Consider the following 21,776-nt stretch of genomic DNA (forward strand, 5'->3'; position numbering starts at 1 on the left):
ATGGATGAATGGGTTTTAGTAGCTGTGGAAAAATGGATTACAGCAGAACTGAGATGTTTCCTCAAAGCAAGAGGAATACTATGCCCTAAAAAATTCAGGTTGCTGATCTCGGCCCTGTACGATTTCGGCCATACAAGTCTTACTGTTATTAATTGTTTAAGGGATAGAGTCATGTCAGGATTTGCCGAATGAAAGATTACGATCTTTGGAAACAGTACGATAAGTTTTTCCAACGACTGAGACTCATAACACCTGGTAAAAAAGTGCTGAATGCAAACACACACAATAAGCCCTCATAGCTTTTAGTAAACTCTATGAAGAACTTTTCAGCAAAAATCTCATTAAGAGCTTCAGTAAAATATTTAAGATGAATATAATACTGGTATAATGCCTTATGCATAAATAATATCCCAAAGGGAATTTTTTTAAAGGAAGGTACACCAGCTCTGAGCAGGTAGTGATCACATGCTAGTGATCCGGCAAACACTGGCAACTTTCAGGAGTTTGCGGGGCTCCTGTTATGGTAGAATATGATGCTAGCAGCAAAGAAGTGGTGTGTGAAGGATATAAAGTCATACTCTTGTTTTGTTCTGACACTGAGCTATGTGGAATTAGCTGCAAAAGGAGGAAAAACCAGGCCAAGATAAGGTGAAAAAAGTATAGGATCATATTGTTGGGACTATTGCTGTTATTGTAGGTGGTGGTGTGGTGGGGCCGGAGTGAGGATGAAGTATACCCTTGGAGTCCACTTGCAAGAGACCGTGATCGAGCTAATGTTCTGGTGTATAACTTGCGTGGGGGAGGCCTTCATCTTGCATGTTATTGCCGCACTGAAATGGCTCCCCTCAGTGTGTCCTTCAGCAGTGTCCACCCAAATGTCCTGCTTACTGTAGAACAAGGCTTTGGCAAGAAAGGTGGAGTTACTGTACTCAGCTGTGTTTATGAGGTGAGACCAATGTTATAGGTTCTAGTATGCCTGTATAGTGCTTTGTTTATAAATAACTCAGTATCCATTGATAGCAAAATTGACAACTGGTAATGTAAGTGATAAGTGTTTGAATTTGTATATTTAAATGCTTATGTCTTGTGTATCCGTTTATCTGTGTCAGTTTGTTTAGACCTGCAAGTCTGTCAGTCAGTGTGACTTTCCTTCCTTCCTTCCTGCTTACTTGTCGTCTGTGCCCTCTTCTCTTCCTGTCTGCATATGCCTGCCTGTTATCCTGTAGCCTGCCTGTTGGTATGTTTGTGTTTGCCTGCCTGCCTGTCGTTTCATATCTGCCTGGCTGTCTTCTTCTGTCTGTGTTTGCTGGTCAGCCAGTCTTTTTGTATCTGTTTATCTACCCACTGTAATAGTCTTTTTCTGCCCCTCTGTCTGCTTGTTCACCCTGCCCGCAGTTCATTGTGGAAGGGGTGTATTTGATCGTTGGCGTTTATTTATGTGTGAGTCTGTGCATCGATTAACTCTTGAACCAATGAACGAAACATCTTCAAACTTTGCACAGGTGTTGGGTATGGAGAACTGAGGAAGTGGCTTGATTTTGGTGAAAATCTACCAGAAGTATGGGTGGGAGTGGGGGGCCTCACATATGGAGCAAATTTTTCAGCGCCTTACGAGGCAAACAGTGAGAGATAGACATATGGTGATTCTTAATCATTTATAGGAAGCCATAAATGGGAATTCTTGTGGCATCATTACATTTGACCTTGGGTGACTGTCACGAATCAATTCGCGACATTTCCTTTTTGTGAGAAGCCACGAACTATTAGTGGAAAACTCACTGTGTATCGCTCAGTTAACCGTTTCTCTCTCCATTCCGGGGTATACTTTTCAAATAATTCGTCACCGTTTTCAAAAAGTGACCGATTTAATGCACGTCACTAAGTGCGCTACTGAGCGATACAATTGTTTCTTTATCGTTCGCCTCTACTTGTATAAACCGTTAGCCACGCCTTCTTCCGGTGGCTCGTGCTTCCTGCCCATACATTATTTGAATTCAGTTTAGTGTTTGCTGTGACGGAGAAAGGGTCTGTGCTCAGAAGTGGAGAGGTCAGCTAGCACCCCAAGCTCCATTAGTACAGTTAATCCCAGCTCTCCCACCTTAGTGGTGATACATAGTATTCATCGACTGGTATTTCTTTTGTGTATTTTGTAGTTTTAAGAGCTTAGTTAAGGTGTTTTTCTTAGGCGTAAGTATTTAGCTTCTGTGTGAGTGAGCGAGTGCGTCTCATTTAATTTGATTTGAAATGTAATGTTAAATTTATTTTTGTGATTAATAAATTTAACAGTTCTATTTCTTGAGCTTAATGTAGAGTAAAAATCTTGTTTCATTTCTCCATAATTAAGCTTATTTTCCATACAGCTCCTAGCTTGCATAAACATTTACTATTCATAACTGGTACTTAGACCAGTCTTGTTGTATTAACTTAAAATCCGTTGTGCCAGGAGTTAATGCATCAGCAAGAACCTGATGTTATTATTATTAGTATTAGTTATTTATTGTCAGGGGTGATGTAACTTTCTCCAGAGGCTAACAGTACAGTAACTCAGCAATTGTGAGTAATTAGTCTCTGCTGTGTACTGTTGAGAAAGTTTATAAATTCTCGTTCTTAGAGAATCGTGCACAAGCCAGCGTAAAGTAATCGTTGCTTGATGTAGCAAGACAATCATTGTCTCTGCTCTTCAATATTATTGAATATTATTATCAATTTAAATAATATTTAAGCATATATTTCAAAATTACCGTGATATCATAAAAACCCCGTGACAATTGGCGACCTCGCCAGGATATTAACTCCTAGCTCTAAAGCTATTCACGAGATAGTGCTCACTCATTCATATTTAGGTATTTATCACTAAAGTTTATAGGCACAAGCTTACTGGTGTTTACCCTTAATTTAGCAAGTGAATTTTGCTTTATTAATCAATAGAATACTTAACTCTAGTTTATTTTTGGTAACGTCAGACAATTTTATTCGCTCCTGGGTAGTCGCCGTACCCATTGTGTTTATTATTGAGTCTTCCCAGTCATTTACATTTTTGATTTATTCTTTGCCAGTTAACTAGATAAGACTGGTCACCACTAGCTTGTGTCTGTATTCTTTACTTGTGTTTATTAGTATTCGTCGCTAAGCAGTCAGTGCTCAATTTCGGTTACTTAGTAAATTGAGCTAGCATCATGGCTACAGCTGTATATGTACAGGAAGCCAAAGATATTGGTCTCACAGACCCAGAGAAAATACAGAGTTACGTTCTCTCACGGTTCAATTACGAGCAAGAACGTGAGAAAGATGCTCGTGAAGAGCGTAGGATTCAGCGCGAATGCGAGCGAGAACAGCGCGAATACGAGCGAGAACAGCGTGAGGAACGTGAAAGAGAGCGTGCTTATGAACAAGAGCAGCGTGAGAAACAGCGCGAATACGAGCGAGAACAGCGCGAACACGAGCAGAAACAACGCGAGCTCGAGTTAGAAAAAGAGCGAGAACAGCGCGAATACGAGCGTGAACAACGAGACAGAGAACGAGAACACGAACGTGCCGAGCGAGAAGCACGCGAGAGACATGAACTTGAAGTGCTGAAGCTCAAGCGAGATTCCTTGGCTTCAGACACGTCTGGTGCAGTTGGTCAAAGCTCCACGAGCGTTCTCCCTGCACATGTCCTGGCGACCCCACGCATCAAGCTTCCTTTATACAAGGAAAGCGAGCGAATCGAGCCGTACATAGCTCGTTTTGAGGACATGGCAGACTTATATCAACTGGATGAGGCAGCTAAGCGGCTTCAGTTTCTTAGCCTATTTGAGGGCCCTGCCCTCGATATTCTCCACAGAATTCGTGGAGACAATCTCACATATGAGATGATGAAAGCTGCACTCATTAAGGCGTATGGTCTCACAGTAGACGACGCCAAAGTTCAGTTCATGCGAGCTCGTCTCCAAGACAAGGAGACAGCTGTTCAGTTCCTTGATCGTCTCACAGCTTACTTAAATGAGTGGATGGAGAAAGATGAAACTCCTTCCACGCGTGAGGGGATAATTGACCTTATGCTGCGTACACAGCTAGAGAGGTCGTGGCCTGCTGAGCTCATAGCACAGCTTAAGATCTGCCAGGTGAAAGATGCCAGCCAAATGGCAGAGAAGGCTGACGCATTCTTTACTGCATACGGGTATCAAGCTCGTAAGCAAAACACCTGGAGCAGAAAAGATACTGATAAGTCTGGGAAGCAGTCTCAGACTGAATCCCAGCAACAAGGTCATTCTCAGAATAATGGCCAAGGTCCAAAACCGCAGTGGAAGGACCAGGGGCAAAACACTCAGAAACCTGAGTGGAAGAGGTACAACAAGTACCCTAACCAGCAGCAGTATCAGCCACGCAACCGACCGTCGGGACAAACTTTTTCACCACCAGCTCAAAAGAGGCAGGAAGCGAATGCAGCCTTCATTCCTCAGCAGCAGCCTGGTGGTCACGTCCCTACCAGTGTGGGTACTTCCCCACAGTTCACTAGTCCCACAGTGACAGTGAACCCCCCTCCACAGATGGCCAATGTTCCATCTCCCCAATATAACCCTCAAGGCACAATGTTTGCCACATCAATTCAGCAGCCTCATGAGTGGCTAGCTGCTTCCTCCACAGGCCCTCCCACAGGTGACAGTACCTTCCTTGTACAGCCAGGGTTTGTGGGAGACATTCCTGTGAAGGTCCTGAGAGACAATGGTTCCTCAGGTTGCTCTGTTAAGCAGAGTTTGGTTCGGCCTGAACAGTATACAGGTCGACAGATCCATGCAAAGCTTATTGATGGATCAGTGAGATTGTTCCCTGAGGCATGTATCCAGGTGGCATCTCCATTTTATACTGGTATGACACTTGCAGTTGTCATGCCAGAGCCTCTATTTGACTTGATAGTAGGCAATATTCAAGGAGCCAAGGATAGTTGCTCCGATGATGGCGCCACTCAGACTTCGGCTGCTGCGGTAACACGAGCCATGGCTGAGGCTCCAGATTGTGTCACCCCAGTGATCATTGAATCGCCGCAAGATCTGATGTGTAGTCAACTTGTTGTGCAAGAACAACATTCTGACCCGACACTTGCTACCGTGCGGAACAAACAAAAGGGTCGAGTGATAAAGTATTCACGGGGAGGTCGAGCCAAGTTCCTTCATAAACAAGGACGGCTCTACCGTGAGTCACGAACACCCGAGGGCGAGGTTCGACTGCAGTTTGTCGTTCCCGCCAAGTACTGCCTAGCAGTGTTACAATGGGGTCATTGTTCAGCCTCAGGAGGTCACATGGGCAAAAGGAAGACCCAGGGCCATATCCGAGCTGACTTTTTCTGGCCAGGGATGGGACGAGACATAGATAGTTTTGTCCGTTCCTGCAGTGTGTGCCAAAGTATCACCACTAATCAGGGACATGCCCTTCCTGTGCCATTTGTAACTACACCTGTAATCTCTGAGTCAGTTGAGAGACAGGGTAGTGGTGAAGTGGGTGCAGACCTGACGTCTCGCCCATTGGCCCCACAGGACACATTATGTCCAGGGCCTGTTCATACATATTATGTACCATAGGTTAAGGGGGAAGTTGAGAGGCGACTTGAGGCTATGGAAGACCCAAGTTTGCATAAGGATTCTCAGCTTCCCGGTACTAATAGAAGTACTGTAGGTTAAGGGGGAAGTTCGAGAGAGAACTCCGCAGTGGCGACTTGAGGCTATGGAAGACCCAAGTTTGCATAAGGATTCTCAGCTTCCCGGTACTAATAGAAGTACTGTAGGTTAAGGGGGAAGTTCGAGAGAGAACTCCGCAGTGGCGACTTGAGGCTATGGAAGACCCAAGTTTGCATAAGGATTCTCAGCTTCCCGGTACTAATATATGTACCGTAGGTTAAGGGGGAAGTTCGAGAGAGAACTCCGCAGAGGCGACTTGAGGCTATAGAAGACCCAAGTTTGCACAAGGATTCTCAGCTCCCCGATACTAATATAAGTATTGTAGGTTAAGGGGGAAGTGAGAACTCCGCAGAGGCGACTTGAGGCTATGGAAGACCCAAGTTTGCACAAGGTTTCTCAGCTCTCCGATATTAATATAAGTACTGTAGGTTGAGGCACAGGTTGAGGACCCGTGTGCGGTTCGAGGCTATGGAAGACCCGAGTTTGCACAGGGATTCTCAACTTGCCGACATAATCGTGTGCATAATTAATGGCGACCTCGAATGTACGTCGTAGCACTGACTGCTAGGCAGAGAGAGTAATGGTAACATAATAAAGTTTTGTCTCATTGACACTTTTGATGCTCCACCTCAATTGGTTTTGCAGGTTCAGCAATGGGTGTAGCAGTTTTGCTGTGCGGACCAGCTGATCGTCTGCCGCACGCTGCCACCTCTTCTCCTCTGCCTCCGTCGTCGCCATAATATTTACTATGTCATTTTACACGTAGGTACAGTTACACTACAACTGTCACACCTACACTGTGTATTACATACACCACGCTACACAACAATTAGTTGTCAGTGTAAATGTAGCGAATTTTCGCTCAGTTTGACCTGAGTACAGGATTTTCACCGTCGTCACGGAGTTTTTCCCTCAAGCTTGCTTCTATTAACGTAAATACGAGGTTTTTCGCTCACTGACGACTGCGACTTTCTCCTGTAGCAGGATAGCACACACACCACAGTGTGAATCTTGTGTGACTGAGTTAGGATTTATATATATGTATATTGAAATCATTCTTCTGAAGGAAGAAAGATTTAATTTTCATGGGGCGTAATGTCACGAATCAATTCGCGACATTTCCTTTTTGTGAGAAGCCACGAACTATTAGTGGAAAACTCACTGTGTATCGCTCAGTTAACCGTTTCTCTCTCCATTCCGGGGTATACTTTTCAAATAATTCGTCACCGTTTTCAAAAAGTGACCGATTTAATGCACGTCACTAAGTGCGCTACTGAGCGATACAATTGTTTCTTTATCGTTCGCCTCTACTTGTATAAACCGTTAGCCACGCCTTCTTCCGGTGGCTCGTGCTTCCTGCCCATACATTATTTGAATTCAGTTTAGTGTTTGCTGTGACGGAGAAAGGGTCTGTGCTCAGAAGTGGAGAGGTCAGCTAGCACCCCAAGCTCCATTAGTACAGTTAATCCCAGCTCTCCCACCTTAGTGGTGATACATAGTATTCATCGACTGGTATTTCTTTTGTGTATTTTGTAGTTTTAAGAGCTTAGTTAAGGTGTTTTTCTTAGGCGTAAGTATTTAGCTTCTGTGTGAGTGAGCGAGTGCGTCTCATTTAATTTGATTTGAAATGTAATGTTAAATTTATTTTTGTGATTAATAAATTTAACAGTTCTATTTCTTGAGCTTAATGTAGAGTAAAAATCTTGTTTCATTTCTCCATAATTAAGCTTATTTTCCATACAGCTCCTAGCTTGCATAAACATTTACTATTCATAACTGGTACTTAGACCAGTCTTGTTGTATTAACTTAAAATCCGTTGTGCCAGGAGTTAATGCATCAGCAAGAACCTGATGTTATTATTATTAGTATTAGTTATTTATTGTCAGGGGTGATGTAACTTTCTCCAGAGGCTAACAGTACAGTAACTCAGCAATTGTGAGTAATTAGTCTCTGCTGTGTACTGTTGAGAAAGTTTATAAATTCTCGTTCTTAGAGAATCGTGCACAAGCCAGCGTAAAGTAATCGTTGCTTGATGTAGCAAGACAATCATTGTCTCTGCTCTTCAATATTATTGAATATTATTATCAATTTAAATAATATTTAAGCATATATTTCAAAATTACCGTGATATCATAAAAACCCCGTGACAGTGACCTTGAAAAGTCTGTCAAGGTCACATATTTTTTTGTAAGTCCGTGCATTGATTAAGTCGTGAACCAATGAATGGATCATCTTCAAACTTTGCACAAGTGTTGGGTATGTGGAACTGAGTAAGAGGTTTGATTTTGGTGAAACTCCACCAGGGGTAAGGGTGGGAGTGGGGGGCTCCAAATTTGTGGTGCGGGCAGGGTGTTGTGACCTCGGGTCACTTTGCTGTAGTCTTTGAATATCTTTTTGTGTCCCATCTCTTACTCTGACTACTAGTCACTTAACAGCACTTTGTTAGTGATTTTTTTCCCTACACAATGGAAAGCAGACCTGTTGATCTATATAAACTGTGTTTCCCCACTCCCTGGGCTGTCAGGTTTGGATAATGTACAGTTGGTGCATGGGTTTACATCAGTGGACTACATTGTGATGTATGCTGGCGTTCAGTTGTTGGCTGGGTTTTGGTCTGTCTGGGACTACTTGAAGCAAAAGGAATATATGAAGTTTAGGGACGTATATTCTGACAAATTTTGGAAACTCACTTATAGTCCATATTTACTGTCTTTTTCAGACAATAAACAATCCAAATATCTAGATGAATAATACAGCAATGATATTTGGCTGGATATTGGATTTTTTAAAAAGTTTTGGCTAATTGGATAGTAACTTGGTATTTAATGCATCCCTATTCCATTCTCTCCAAGTAAGCTTACCATCTGACATACTCTTTATACCAGTACTTAATTATGAGCAAATTTCCTTACTGTAGTTATTGGAAATGCAAAGAAGTTATTTATTATTATTATTTTTTTTAGATTGAACGAGGTGCATTGCATCGGGTGACAGTAACAACTATACCATTGGAGGCTCCTCTCATGGCCCATGCCCACAATCCCTCAGAAGACCGACTGTTGTTGGCTTGCAACAACGGAGTTCTGGCACTGCACTGTGATACCCGAGGCATGACACACCTTACCAAAGCAGGACTTATACCCTCTAACATTGCTTGGCTGGATTCTGGTAATATTGTAGCTGTGGGCAATGAGAGAGGTCAGGTGCAGTGTTTTGACTTGGCTCTATCTTTGGTAAGGACACAGCTGGTAATGGAAGACCCCAGCCCTCAGAGGATTCTTGATTTCTCAGAGCATTTCTGTCACCAGCAGTCCCTCTCTAAATTGGCCTGGGCCCCCACCAAGGAACCAGGTTCTCCCCATTCCGGTGGAGGGCCCCATTTGCTTTTAGTGCGATACACCAGGGGCCCTCTGGCCTGCTTGCGCATGGATGTGGGGCAGGAGGGTCTCAGTGTTGGAGCATTAGTCAGTCAGTATGTAAAGCATCGACAGTTGGATGAAGCAGTCAACCTACTTGTATCTCTTAATTGGGATCAGGAGGGACCTGCTGCCATGACGTGCCTTACTGCTGTAGTTAATCACCTGCTGCGCCTGCCCCTTACCCCAGCCAGGGAGACCCAGTTGGAGGCAGCCCTGGCCAGCTTCCATGTCCCTGTCCAACCACTTAGCCACGCTGTTGAAGAAGAGTTTGGCCCAGCTGTCAGAGCCCTCACACGAAGGTTCTTCTTTAGAGTCTTGAGGTCAGTGTCAAGAATATACAGGTAACCTCTGGTATCAAGCAATGTTAGTTCAGACAATGAGTTTTTGATACCAAGGTGTATAACGTGGGTTCCATGGGATTATGTTGTGGCCATATGGGTTTACTGGTACTCTTGTGTGACTTCAGTCACCCTCTCCCAGGTTTTAATCCACTTATATATACTCATTACACACCTATAGCAGTACAATACCTACAGTAGAATTCCAACAACGTTTAATAACACATGGTTTAAATGAGGTTATGTCAGGTGACTGTATAGGGTTCATGTGTGACTTGAGTAACCCCTGTCATACGTTATTCCTTGCATGATGATGATGATGATGATGATGATGATGATGATGATGATGATGATGATGATGATTGATGATGATGATGATGATGATGATCATCATCATCAAATCCTGTGTTGCTCCATAAGAAGCGTAGGAGCCCGGGACTAGGCAAGCTGGTCCTGACGTTTAAGATGAGAGTGACCAGCCTCACACATCCCTGAGTGGCATTACGTGAGCAGTAAACCCTAACCATCCCTTGGGTATAAACCTACATTGGATCAATCCAACTGGAGCGTCTTAATTACCCACCAAGCCACCAGGTGCCATAATTTGATTATATGGTTACCACCCAGTGTAGTAAAGGGTTTCCTGGTGTACAGGAAACCATTTGGCTTGTCACTCAATATAGAGTCACCCACAGGCAGAAGGAAGAGGGAAGAATGAAGCAAAAGAAAGACAGAAGAGGGAGTGTAAAGTCACCCATAGGCAGAAGGATAAGGAATTTAGCTTGTCTAAAATGTTGACTTTTTTTTAATATTGAAGGCATGGTGAGCCTTCTTAGTGCATTAGGAGGCTGAAGATGCACTTGCTGGACACTTAAACATCTTGAAATGATGGAAGGAGGCTGATAATGATCCATGCTTATCTTCATGGCACAGTGAGTTGTGTATCAGGAAATGCTAAGAAGGGTGGTCAGGTAGTAAACAAAACACAGTGAGTTGTGTATCAGGAAATGCTAAGAAGGGTGGTCAGGTAGTAAACAAAACACAGTGAGTTGTGTATCAGGAAATGCTAAGAAGGGTGGTCAGGTAGTAAACAAAACACAGTGAGTTGTGTATCAGGAAATGCTAAGATGGGTGGTCAGGTAGTAAACAAAACACAGTGAGTTGTGTATCAGGAAATGCTAAGATGGGTGGTCAGGTAGTAAACAAAACACAGTGAGTTGTGTATCAGGAAATGCTAAGATGGGTGGTCAGGTAGTAAACAAAACACAGTGAGTTGTGTATCAGGAAATGCTAAGATGGGTGGTCAGGTAGTAAACAAAACACAGTGAGTTGTGTATCAGGAAATGCTAAGATGGGTGGTCAGGTAGTAAACAAAACACAGTGAGTTGTGTATCAGGAAATGCTAAGATGGGTGGTCAGGTAGTAAACAAAACACAGTGAGTTGTGTATCAGGAAATGCTAAGATGGGTGGTCAGGTAGTAAACAAAACACAGTGAGTTGTGTATCAGGAAATGCTAAGATGGGTGGTCAGGTAGTAAACAAAACACTTTCAAACCTTTAACTGTCAGCTTATTAACTTAAGGAAAAATGAAAATATTGATGACTTGCCATTAAATTTTTTTGTTTTTCTTGGCCTTCTACCATGTATTGTGGATAGTTAACCATGCTGATGATTTAATCTGTAATACTACAAACTATAATTGGCATGGCAGCATGCATACAATATAGCTATATGCTCCAAGAGATAGGCTGGGTATTTCTTCTTGTCATATGCTTTGAATAGGTGAGAAAACTCATACTTTTTTTTTTTTTCATTGGAAACCTATATAAGGGGAATACTATGTCATATAAGGCAAATTGATGTTAGATAATTATTTGGTTATTAGTGAATTTTTAAATGTTGGGAGTTTGGTAAATGGAGGTTTCCTGTGTATCTGCTAACTGCCAGTGCAAGCACACTTCTTTTCAGTTCATTGATTTGTCTTTTAAACTTTACTGGTATTGCCTGCCTCAGGTGTGGACGCCTGGAAAAGGCCTATCGTATTGCTGTTGACCTGAAGGACTATGACTGCTTCATGGCAGTGCAACGTGTGGCTCGGCAGCGTGGTGACACCCAGGTTGCTGCAGCTGCCTTCCATAGTGCTCGGGAACTTGAGTCATCCTGTGCTTCCAGTGACTCTTGCAGCTCTGTCCTGTATGGAGAGTCGGATGCAACATCTGGAGAGTCCTGCACTGAGTCCTGCTCCACTTGTTTTTCTGACTCAGCATCAGGCACTGACTCAGAAGACCAGGACACAGAAGCAGCAAGTATGACTCTTTCCATAAAAATATGTGCTGAAAGAACTATTAGTTTTCATTTGTAATTGGTTGTCATATACAGCACATATACTGTAGGCTATATACAGTACACATACGGTCTGTTGCACATGGTTCAATTTGGTCTTGCAGCTGCTCAGGATATTATTGTATTGAGTAACTTTCAAAGTGATGTGTGGTTAAATTTCATTAGATTATTTCAGGTATTGCTAACCCCTGGAATTGAAATTATTTATGTCAAATTTTATAAGAGGGGATCTTCCCCATATTGTGTAGTTCCTACTTTTGATTACAGGGATCAGTTTTACTTATTTTATTCTTTTACTGTGGTTCAGAGAAGATTGAGTGTGGAGGTGGACCAGCACAAAAGAAGTCGGCTGACTCCAGCCCTCAGACACCCCAGCACAACTCTCATGTGGTATGATCATAATGCTGTAAATCCACATACTTTCCATGGCCCCCATATTTATCTAACGAAGACAGTACATGAAAATCTGTCTCATTTTGTTCAGTAGAAATTAAACATGGATAGAGGGTGAATCCCCTGAGCCAGGACCAATGGACCATATGTATAGTTCTGCGGAGCATGGAGAGGTCCTTGGAGAGACCACTAAATCTCTCAGCAGAAATATGCCACCTTGGTGCAGGCTCGAACTGCCAACCTTACGGTTGTGAAGCATGAGTGCTACCACAACTATTCTGGCCCAAGTACACGTTAATAGAGTAAAGAAGGAGTTGACTTGAGACATGATGAGTGGCCAAGATGAGTGAATGATTATGAACGTATCAACTCAAGGTGCATGTATGTTATTTAAGTTTGAGATGGTTGCGACTCAGATTATTGCACGTAGAATTTGTGGAAACAGAGTGGAGAGGAGGGTATATTTTAGAACCAGTTATTTATTGAAGAGTGAGAGAACATATGCCAAGGGGTACAAAATGTTTGAATGGAAGGATTACACCCACATACCAAGGTGATGGACAGCAGTACAGATGGTGGCTGTGCAGTATGTGGAAAATAGTATTGTACCATTTGTAGGAAGGATATGGGTAATAATTTAGTTGTTTGTACTGGCTGCCAAGGGGTACAAAGTGTTTGAATGGAAGGATTACACCCACATACCAAGGTGATGGACAGCAGTACAGATGGTGGTGCTGTGGTGGTATGTGGAAAATGGTATTGTACCATATGTAGGAAAGGTATGAGTAATAATTTAGTCCTGTGTACTGGCCATAAGAGATGGGAGCATGAAGTGCAGGGATGTACAGGGCTGTTTGCAAAATGCGAATTCTGAGTATCATGTATGCAGGTGGAATCATATAGATACCTTGATGCTGGATAGTGTTGTTGTTGTTGTTATTATTGTTGTTATTGCTTAAATGTCTGACCGTGGGTAGACTGTAGCACCAGTCGAGCAGGGCAGTACTCCCGAGGTGGATGGAAAGCTGATGACAGGGAGTGCTGGAGCTCCCATTACATCAGCCCTTAGGACTAGTTCCTGACCATCCCCCTTTGCTGAACTTTTTCAGTGTCTCAGTTACACAGAGAGTAGGCCAGCATGCTCTCCAGTACAGATTTCTCTAACTATCTACACCAAACTACATGCACAGTACACACTACACTTCCTATTCAAAATTCAACAAAAATAGCGTCTCTTCATCAAGCCTCGGAGTCCCCAGGGGGGGGGGGACCATAAATGCCCCATCCGCCCCTCTCCCGGTGATGACTCGAGGTGCCTGGAACCACTGTCTGACTCTCTTCTTCTTCTTCATTTCTGCAACATTCGCGGCCTTTCCTCTAACTTTCGCTCTGTTGAGCACCACCTCTCCTCCTCTAAACCTCACCTTCTTTTTCTAATGGAGACTCAGCTGTCTGAGGCAACTGACAGCAAACCCTTTTCTGTATCCTCCTACTTTCTCTATACTCATTTCAAAGCCAAAGGTGGCTGTTGTGTATATATATGCAACGACTTATCTTGCTCTCGTGTTCCTGAACTCGATTCTTCTGAATTCTCTACACTCTGGCTTCAGCTTTCCTGTCATTCTCTGACTAAATATATCTGTGCTGTTTACTTATCCCCTAATTCTACTGACTATCAAAAATTCTTCGACTATCTTACTTCTACGATGAAACACATTCTATCCATTTCTCCTTTCTCTGAAATCTCCATTCTTGGAGATTTCAATGTTCACCACCACCTTTGGCTCTCCTCTCCTTTCACGGATCCACCTGGTGAACAAGCCTACATCTTTTCTATCCTAATGACCTAGAGCAGCTTGTACAACACCCTACCCGTATCCCTGATCGCCTTGGAGAGAGCTCCAACATACTTGACCTCTTCCTCACAACTAATCCTTCTGCTTACTCTGTTAATCTTTTCTCTCCGTTGGGCTCCTCCGATCACAACCTTATTACCTTAACCTGTCCTATCACTCCGGTACGGCCTGTGGACCCTCCAGGGAAACGTTGTCTGTGGCATTTTGGAGCTGCGGACTGGGAGGCCCTCAGGCAGTACTTCTTTGATTTTCCGTAGAATGATTATTGCTTCCATGGCTGGGAGCCATCTGAGTGTGCCTTGCGCATTACGGAGGTTATTCTCTCGGGCATGGAAGCATACATTCCTTTCTCATATCCTTTGACTAACGCAAGAAAGCCTTGGTTTAATCACTCTTGTTCTAATGCTGTCCGCAAGAAGGAGAGGGCCTACAAAAGGTACCGGAGCCAACCCACCCCTGAATCACATCATCTTTACGTTTCTGCCCGGAATCGTGCTAAGTCTGTTCTTCGCTCTACTAAAAATAATTTCATCCATACTAAATGCTCTCAACTCTCCAACTCGAATTCTTCCCGCTCCTTCTGGCACCTTGCCAAAAATCTTTCTAACAACTTTACCTCATCATCCTTCCCTCCTCTTTTCTACTCTGATGGTTCTGTAGCTATTTCTTCTACTGATAAAGCAGATCTCTTCACACAGACTTTCTCCTCCAATTCCACCTTAGACGATTCCGGTGCTGTTCCTCCATCACTTCCCCCCTCTGACTTCCTCATGGCTGACATTAAAATTTCTTCAGTTGATGTATTTTCTGCCATCACTGGCCTCAGTACTAACAAGGCATATGGGCCTGATGGGGTCCCTCCTGTTGTTCTGAAGAACTGTGCTTCTGTGCTTACACCCTGCTCAGGCAAACTCTTTCGTCTTTGTCTGTCAACTTGTACCTTTCCTTCTTGCTGGAAGTTTGCTCTCATTCAGCCAGTCCCAAAGAAGGGTGACCACTCCCAACCCTCCAACTATCGTCCAATTGCTCTAACGTCCTGTATTTCAAAAGTTTTCGAGTCAATTCTCAATAGAAAAATTTTAAGGCATCTTTCCTATCACATCCTTCTTTCCGATTGTCAGTATGGGTTCCGTCAGGGACGCTCCGCTGGCGATCTTCTCACCTACCTTTCAGACTCCTGGTCATCCTCCTTTCGGGACTTTGGCGAAAGCTTTGCCATTGCACTTGACATCTCAAAGGCTTTCGATCGAGTCTGGCATAAATCTTTAATTTCCAAACTGCCCTCCTACGGTTTCTATCCTTCTATCTGTGCCTTTATCGCTAGCTTCCTTTTTGGGCGTTCTATAGCCGCTGTTGTAGACGGCCATCGTTCTTCTCCTAGATCTATCAACAGTGGTGTTCCTCAGGATTCTGTCCTATCACCAACTCTCTTCCTTTTATTCATCAATGATCTTCTAAGCTGTACATCTAACCCTATCCACTCATACGCTGATGACTCCACCCTTCACATTTCCATTCGGTTCCCGCAACGCCCATCTCAACAGTTACTTCAACAAACAAGGGATGAGGCTATGGCACACCTAATGTCTGACTTGGCTCATATCTCTGACTAGGGTAAAAATAATATGGTTGTTTTTAATGCATCTTAGACTCAGTTCTTACACCTATCAACCCGACAAAATCTTCCACAGGTATACACACTAATGTTTAATAATATTCAGCTTAATCCTGCATCATCCTTGAACATGCTTGGGGTTTCATTTACTCGGGACTTGTCTTGGAAAGATCATATTACATCTCTTGTAAAATCTGCTTCCAAGAGATTGGGTGTGCTAAGCCGACTCCGCTCTTTCTTTACCCCTGCACAATTGTTGACTCTATACAGGGGTTTTATCTGCCCCTGTGTGGTGTACAACTCTCATGTGTGGGGAGGCTCCCCACATACAGCTCTTCTCAATAGGGTGGAGTCAAAGGCTTTTCGTCTCATTAACTCTCCTCCTCTTACTGACTCCCTTCAACCTCTGTCTCTTCGCCACACTGTTGCATCTTTATCTCTTTTCTATCGCTACTTTAATGGTCACTGCTCCTCTGAACTGTCTCCTTGCATTCCTCCACCTCTACGATGGGCGCGTAGCACCCGTCTGGCGCAAACTCTCATCCCTTTTCTGTCCAACTCTCTAATGCAAGAGTTAACCGTTACTCCCAGTCTTTCATTTATGCAACAGGTCAGCTCTGGAACTGTCTCCCTCTGTCTGTATTTCCTGCCGCCTGTGATCTCCAGTCTTTCAAACGCAGTGTGTCCAGGCATCTCAAAATGATCGGATCTTGAATTTGGCTCTCTATTGTATTTTGATTTTCTCATGGAGGGAACTGTTACTACGGGCTCATGGCCTTTGGTTCCTTCTTCCTCGCATTTAAAAAAAAAAAAAGGTGCTCCTGTGGGGCCGTCTTACAGGTAGAGTATACACAGTGCAGGGATCTGGTGTCCCATTGTGTTAGACAGTATCATGCCCGGGTGAGACCAGGGTCCTTTCCCACAGTGAGTGTAGGGAAATATAAGGAAATTCAGGCAGATGCCACAGCCACTTTGCTCTACCCAGGGTACACAGTGTTGCCACGTGCAGGCATCTCTTCAGTATTAGGATGGATAGTGTAAAATATGGGAGTGTTTCCGAGGAGTGTGTGAAGGAATTTTGCTGTCTGGGAGATATGGTCATGCTGATGATGGAGCAAAGGCTAGCTTCATTGCCAGAATCAGAAGGGAATGGATGAAGTTCAGAGAACTGCTACTTCTGACAAGGAGATAACTGTCACTTCACATGAAGGGAAAAGTGTATAAACTGGCTGTGTGCAAAGTGTAATGTTTGGCCAGTAAGGATTAGGATATTTGCAGGTTGGAGTGAACTGAGATGAGGATGAGGATGTAGATTAGTAATGCTTCCTTGGGGGACAGGTTGGATGGTACAGCACTGAGGGAATGGTTTTGTGTGAAGTGTATGAGTGACCTAATGTGAACGTGACAACAGAGATGATGTGAACACGTGAAAAGAATGGAAGAGGCTAACAGACTAACCAGGGATGTGGCAAAAGATGGAAAGCAGCCATCAGGTGACCAAGGCCAACACATGCTAGCGTGACCAAGGCCTTTTAACAATGTAAATGTAATAGTGAAGATTGCGTTTCTTATGAAGATACTGCAGTTTTGGTCCAACTTGGCTTTTCATGTGTCCAGGGAAAAAGATAATGGATGGCAAGTGAAGGACTCATCAGAAATGATGGTTATCTAAAAGAAATTCATGTTTGTCTCTAAGAAATTCATGTTTCAAACAAAACAGTGTAGATGGTCAGGCTTTCAGCTTTAATGCTTAACATTGTCAATCTTCCCTCTTTCTGTGAGGTGTAAGGTCCAGCAGAATCGACACATGATCCCAGTCATTCACAGCAGAGAGAGAAAGAGAATACAGAGGAAGGACTGGGATTGATGGCAGAGTACAGGGACTGAGGAGGGTTTAGGTATACTTTAGTAGAGTAGGAAGTATAGCAGCCAGCCTTTCATAAAAGAAATCTGTACTTCCATCCACCCATCCATCATCCAGTCTTATGTTGCCCCATAAGGAGTGTAGGAACCTGGGGTTGGGCAAGTTGGTCCTGACATTTAAGATGAGAGTGACCATCCTCACTTATCCCTGAGTGGCATTACATGAGCAATAAACCCCAACCACCCCTTGGATATAAACCTACACAGGCTCAATCTGATTGGAGCACCTTATCCATTAAACCACCAGTCACCATAGTTTAGGTATGTGGTTACCGCCTAGTATAGTAAATGGTTTCCTGATGTACAGGAAACCATTTGGCTTGTCACTCAATGTAGAGCCCCACATAGGCAGCAGGAAAGGGAAAGAATGAAGGAAAGAAAGACAGAAGATGGAGTGTAAAGTCACCCGTAAGCAGATGAAAGAGGAAAGAATGAAGGAAAGAAAGACAGAAGAGGAAGGATGGAAGAGAGGAAAGGGCAGACACCCAAAGCAGCACTACATCGAGTGAGTGGATTGTGAGCACCCTCCACCTACCACAGGAACCCTCATATCATTAATATAAAATCAGTTGGGGCATTACCTGATCTCTAAATAAGGAGGTATATACTGTACAGTATTTATATCTGTCTTTCAGTATCCAGATGCCATAATTCTGTAAGAGGTGGCTGTTTGTCTTTGAATTAGTTGTTTTGTGGGGAGGGACACTAACTATCTGCCAACCCACTTGTTGACAGGTAGGGAACATGTACGGGTTGGTTATATGGTTACCTCCCAGCATTGTAAATGGTTTCCCGGCATACAGGAAACCAGTAGGCTTGTGACTCGATGAAAAGTCATCTGAAAAGGAAGTGAGAGTAATAAAAAGTGACAGAAAAGTTGGGAGAAATAGGGAAAGAGGACAGCAGACACAAAAAAAGAATGATAAAGGTGAAGGAAGATGTAGGCAGCACTACATCAAATAAGTGGATGATCGTGGCCACCACCAACCACCATTTATATATATACTGCATATTTTTAAGGGAAAAGTTAGGCAGGAGGAAAATTTAAATGCAGATGAATGTGTTGTGCATGTGTGAATGGAATGGGTGATTGGGTTAGTGGGGAAGGGAGAAGGGGTGTAGTATGATCACTGAGGATAAATTTCTCCTCAGTTTGTAATGGTAAACGTGGACAGAATCATTCAGGTATGTGGCAGAGTTGATGTGCAGTGCTAATGTGTGTTGCCAGTCATTGATTCTGCAGTTTACCCACAAAGCACATTTTATTTGTAAGCATTACTCATAGACAGATAAATAGAATACTGTAATTTTCTTCTAAATTGTATGCAATAGCTGCAAAAACTATTCTGGCCCATAAAAGTGAAGTTATTGGGGGTTAGGAGGAGGGTAGAGTTATACACGAAATGCGAACTTTTTTACTGAAGATATTGGTACCCAAGTAGACATTAATACTTTACTGTATCGTGTACATTTGGCTATTAGATCCTTGCTGACTTAAATTAGCTTGTTAGTGTCATGTCAGTGGGGATTGAACCCACCATTCTAGAGTGTTCCCTGAATGCAAGGCTAGCACTGTACTAAACCTGTTGAGCCACTGAACTGCCATCTCCCACCCATCTTTCCCACAACACCCAGGTTTCCCTCTCATTCCCTGTACCACACAGTATATTGGTCTTGATCATTCCTCTTTATCTTTATCCTCTTTAATTATAGACATTTTGGATCCATTTATTAATTCTCACAGGGTGCACACCTTATAAGAGAAGGAAGATCAGCAATGCTAGTGATGATAACAAGAAGCTTGGCAAATTGTTCATAAATATGCATAACATGGAAAAGGTGGAGAAAATAATGGAACAAGCTTATTGGATTATGTGTTTGTAGAAAGAGGCATACATTGGGAGTGTTATGGCATAAGTTTTGAGAGAAGACAGTGTGAAGGTTTGTCAGAATACATGGTGGTAGTAGGTAAGGTTCCAAAACTGAAGGAGAATGAAGAAAAATGGGTGAGAGGAGTACTGAAAATGAAAGAATAAAGGTAGAACACTAATAAACAAATTAGCAGCAGATGATTATGAATGAAAGATGATACAGGGATTATGGATAATGGACAGAGAACAAATGGATTAAGAAAACTTGAGGAAAGCATACAAGGAGTGTTTGCTAAAGCTGTGGATGTTGCTGCAAGGATGTCAGCTAGTAAGAATGAAATGCTGAATTGGATGTGGAAATTGAAAGAGCAGTGGAAGATGAGAGTAGGAAGTGGTTGGGGTAGATGCAGTATGAGTTGATACAAAAGAGGGAATGTACTGAATAAAATGTCGTGTAATTAGATTATTGAAGAGAAATAGATGAAAAATTAAATTGTGAATTTAGAAAAAAAAAAATGAATGCAAACTTATTTGGAAATTGAAAATTATTTTTGAAAGAAGTGCAATACTGTACCAATGAACCTGAAGGGAAAAAAATGAATATATGAGGGATGATGGTGGGAGAATATTAATCAGTGGATGAGAAATAAGGAGCCTACGTGTAATAATAATTAGGAAACTGATAAGGAGAGCATAATAGTGGTATGTAGGATTTTTGTATGTAGGTGAGGTGGAGGGAGGGAGAGGGAGGGGTAGACTGAGGATGAGGTGGAGGGATGGAGTTGAGAGGTATATGAGGGAGGGGGGGGTGAGTTGGGGGGAGGGGAGTCAAATGGTGGGTGACAGAGTGACTTGGAGGCGTTTTGTCTGCGGCCACCCTTTGCGGGATTAGGGCGTCGGGCTATAGATAGATAGATAGATAGGATTTTTGGGTAGTGCACAAAAGAAGGATGTGGTATTTGGGAATGCCATAATAGCAGAAGTGAGAATGCTGTGAAATGGTTGAGGAGTTAGCAATTGGTTATGATGAAGTACTGTATATGCATATGTGATAAAATGTGGAGAAGGTGAATTGAGTTGATCGTGGGAAATATGCGAGAGAGTCGGATGAGTGGAGATGTATAGTGGTGTGGAAGAATGCTATGGTTGTGGCTTTGTAGTGAAATAGATGACCACAGTGAGTGCTGAAATGAAAATACCACTAATTCTTTGTAATGTCGTGTAACAGGTGTATTGAATGTTATTAGGGCAGGTAAGGAGCCTAGTATCTCATTTTTTAGTGGGAAGTAGGATGTGGATGATGATGATGATGATGTATATCCAAAAGAGTATTTTAATTATTTGATTCTAATACTAGAGTTCAGACAGTATCATGCTGGTTATTGAGATCTGTTAAAAATACTGATTAGAGTTCTGAAATTAATTTCTAGTATGTTTTAGTGATTCCATTGTAGATCTGAAATTGCCGTTGCCACTTTGCTGCAGTGGCTTCTCTCTGCTGAAGAAAATAATTTGATAAAAAAGTAAAATACAGTACAGTACTTATGTTCAGCCACTACAGAAATATGTAAATGAATCTCTCATAATATAATTGTCAGGCTTTAGCAAGAGTATAAATACAGATATTCTGCCACTGCATTGCATTTCAAGGGTTTACTATTCATTTTTCCTAACTTTTCTGTCTCAGACAGCTGGGATGCAATGCCTCTCTCTTGGCAGCAACAATAATGATGCCACCAACAACAGTGGGACACTTCAAACCAGCACAGCCTCTTCCTCCCCTGTCCCTCCAGTCCCTCCACCGCCACCCTACACCAGCAGCTCCCATCATGTTCCTCAGTCCCATGCTGCAGCCATCACCTCACAGGATGGCACAGTTACTATCAATATCCGTCAACCAGACCTCCCAAAACAACCATCGTCCATGAAGAAACCGAGCACGTCCTCTGTCATGCCACATCCCAGAGCTCCCCAGGCACAAGCCAGAAGGCCGGCAAGGACAGTACGGGAAGTTTTCTATTCCTCGGATCCCAACGAAGAGTTTGTGGACTCTGAAACATTGTCTGTGTTTGTGGACCGTCCAGAGCTGCAGCGGCAGTATGAGCAAGCAGTGTATCAAGGTGAGTTTAACCCTTTACAATAACTCCTTCCTGAGCCATTAATGATTTGTCTGGGGGTGACATTATCAAGCATTATCCTCTTTCATCTCTTGCAGATTCATGTGGGCTGAGGAAATCCAAAGCACACTCCCTGAATTCCCTGGGGATACATATAAAAGGAAATGTATAATCCTAGGTACAGTCTTCTCCCTTTGTTGTACCATAGGATTTATGATGCTAATTGCAACATGGGTTGTGGATAT

The 21,776-nt window shown here is 43.0% G+C and overlaps 1 protein-coding gene across 1 annotated transcript in view; it reads left to right on the top strand.

The window, feature by feature from the left end:
- frtz (WD repeat-containing and planar cell polarity effector protein fritz) overlaps window positions 1-21,776 on the top strand; it is a 48,203-nt gene that overhangs the window by 12,906 nt on the left and 13,521 nt on the right. The window contains exons 6-10 of the mRNA XM_080286006.1: window positions 698-946; window positions 8,619-9,394; window positions 11,427-11,719; window positions 12,064-12,146; window positions 21,102-21,534. Coding sequence (XP_080142132.1) covers window positions 698-946; window positions 8,619-9,394; window positions 11,427-11,719; window positions 12,064-12,146; window positions 21,102-21,534 — 1,834 coding nt within the window. The remainder of the gene's footprint in view (window positions 1-697; window positions 947-8,618; window positions 9,395-11,426; window positions 11,720-12,063; window positions 12,147-21,101; window positions 21,535-21,776) is intronic.

Source organism: Coenobita brevimanus, chromosome 110 (assembly GCF_032717465.1).
Source record: "Coenobita brevimanus isolate Jiangsu-jjx chromosome 110, ASM3271746v2, whole genome shotgun sequence".
NCBI lineage: Eukaryota > Metazoa > Arthropoda > Malacostraca > Decapoda > Coenobitidae > Coenobita > Coenobita brevimanus.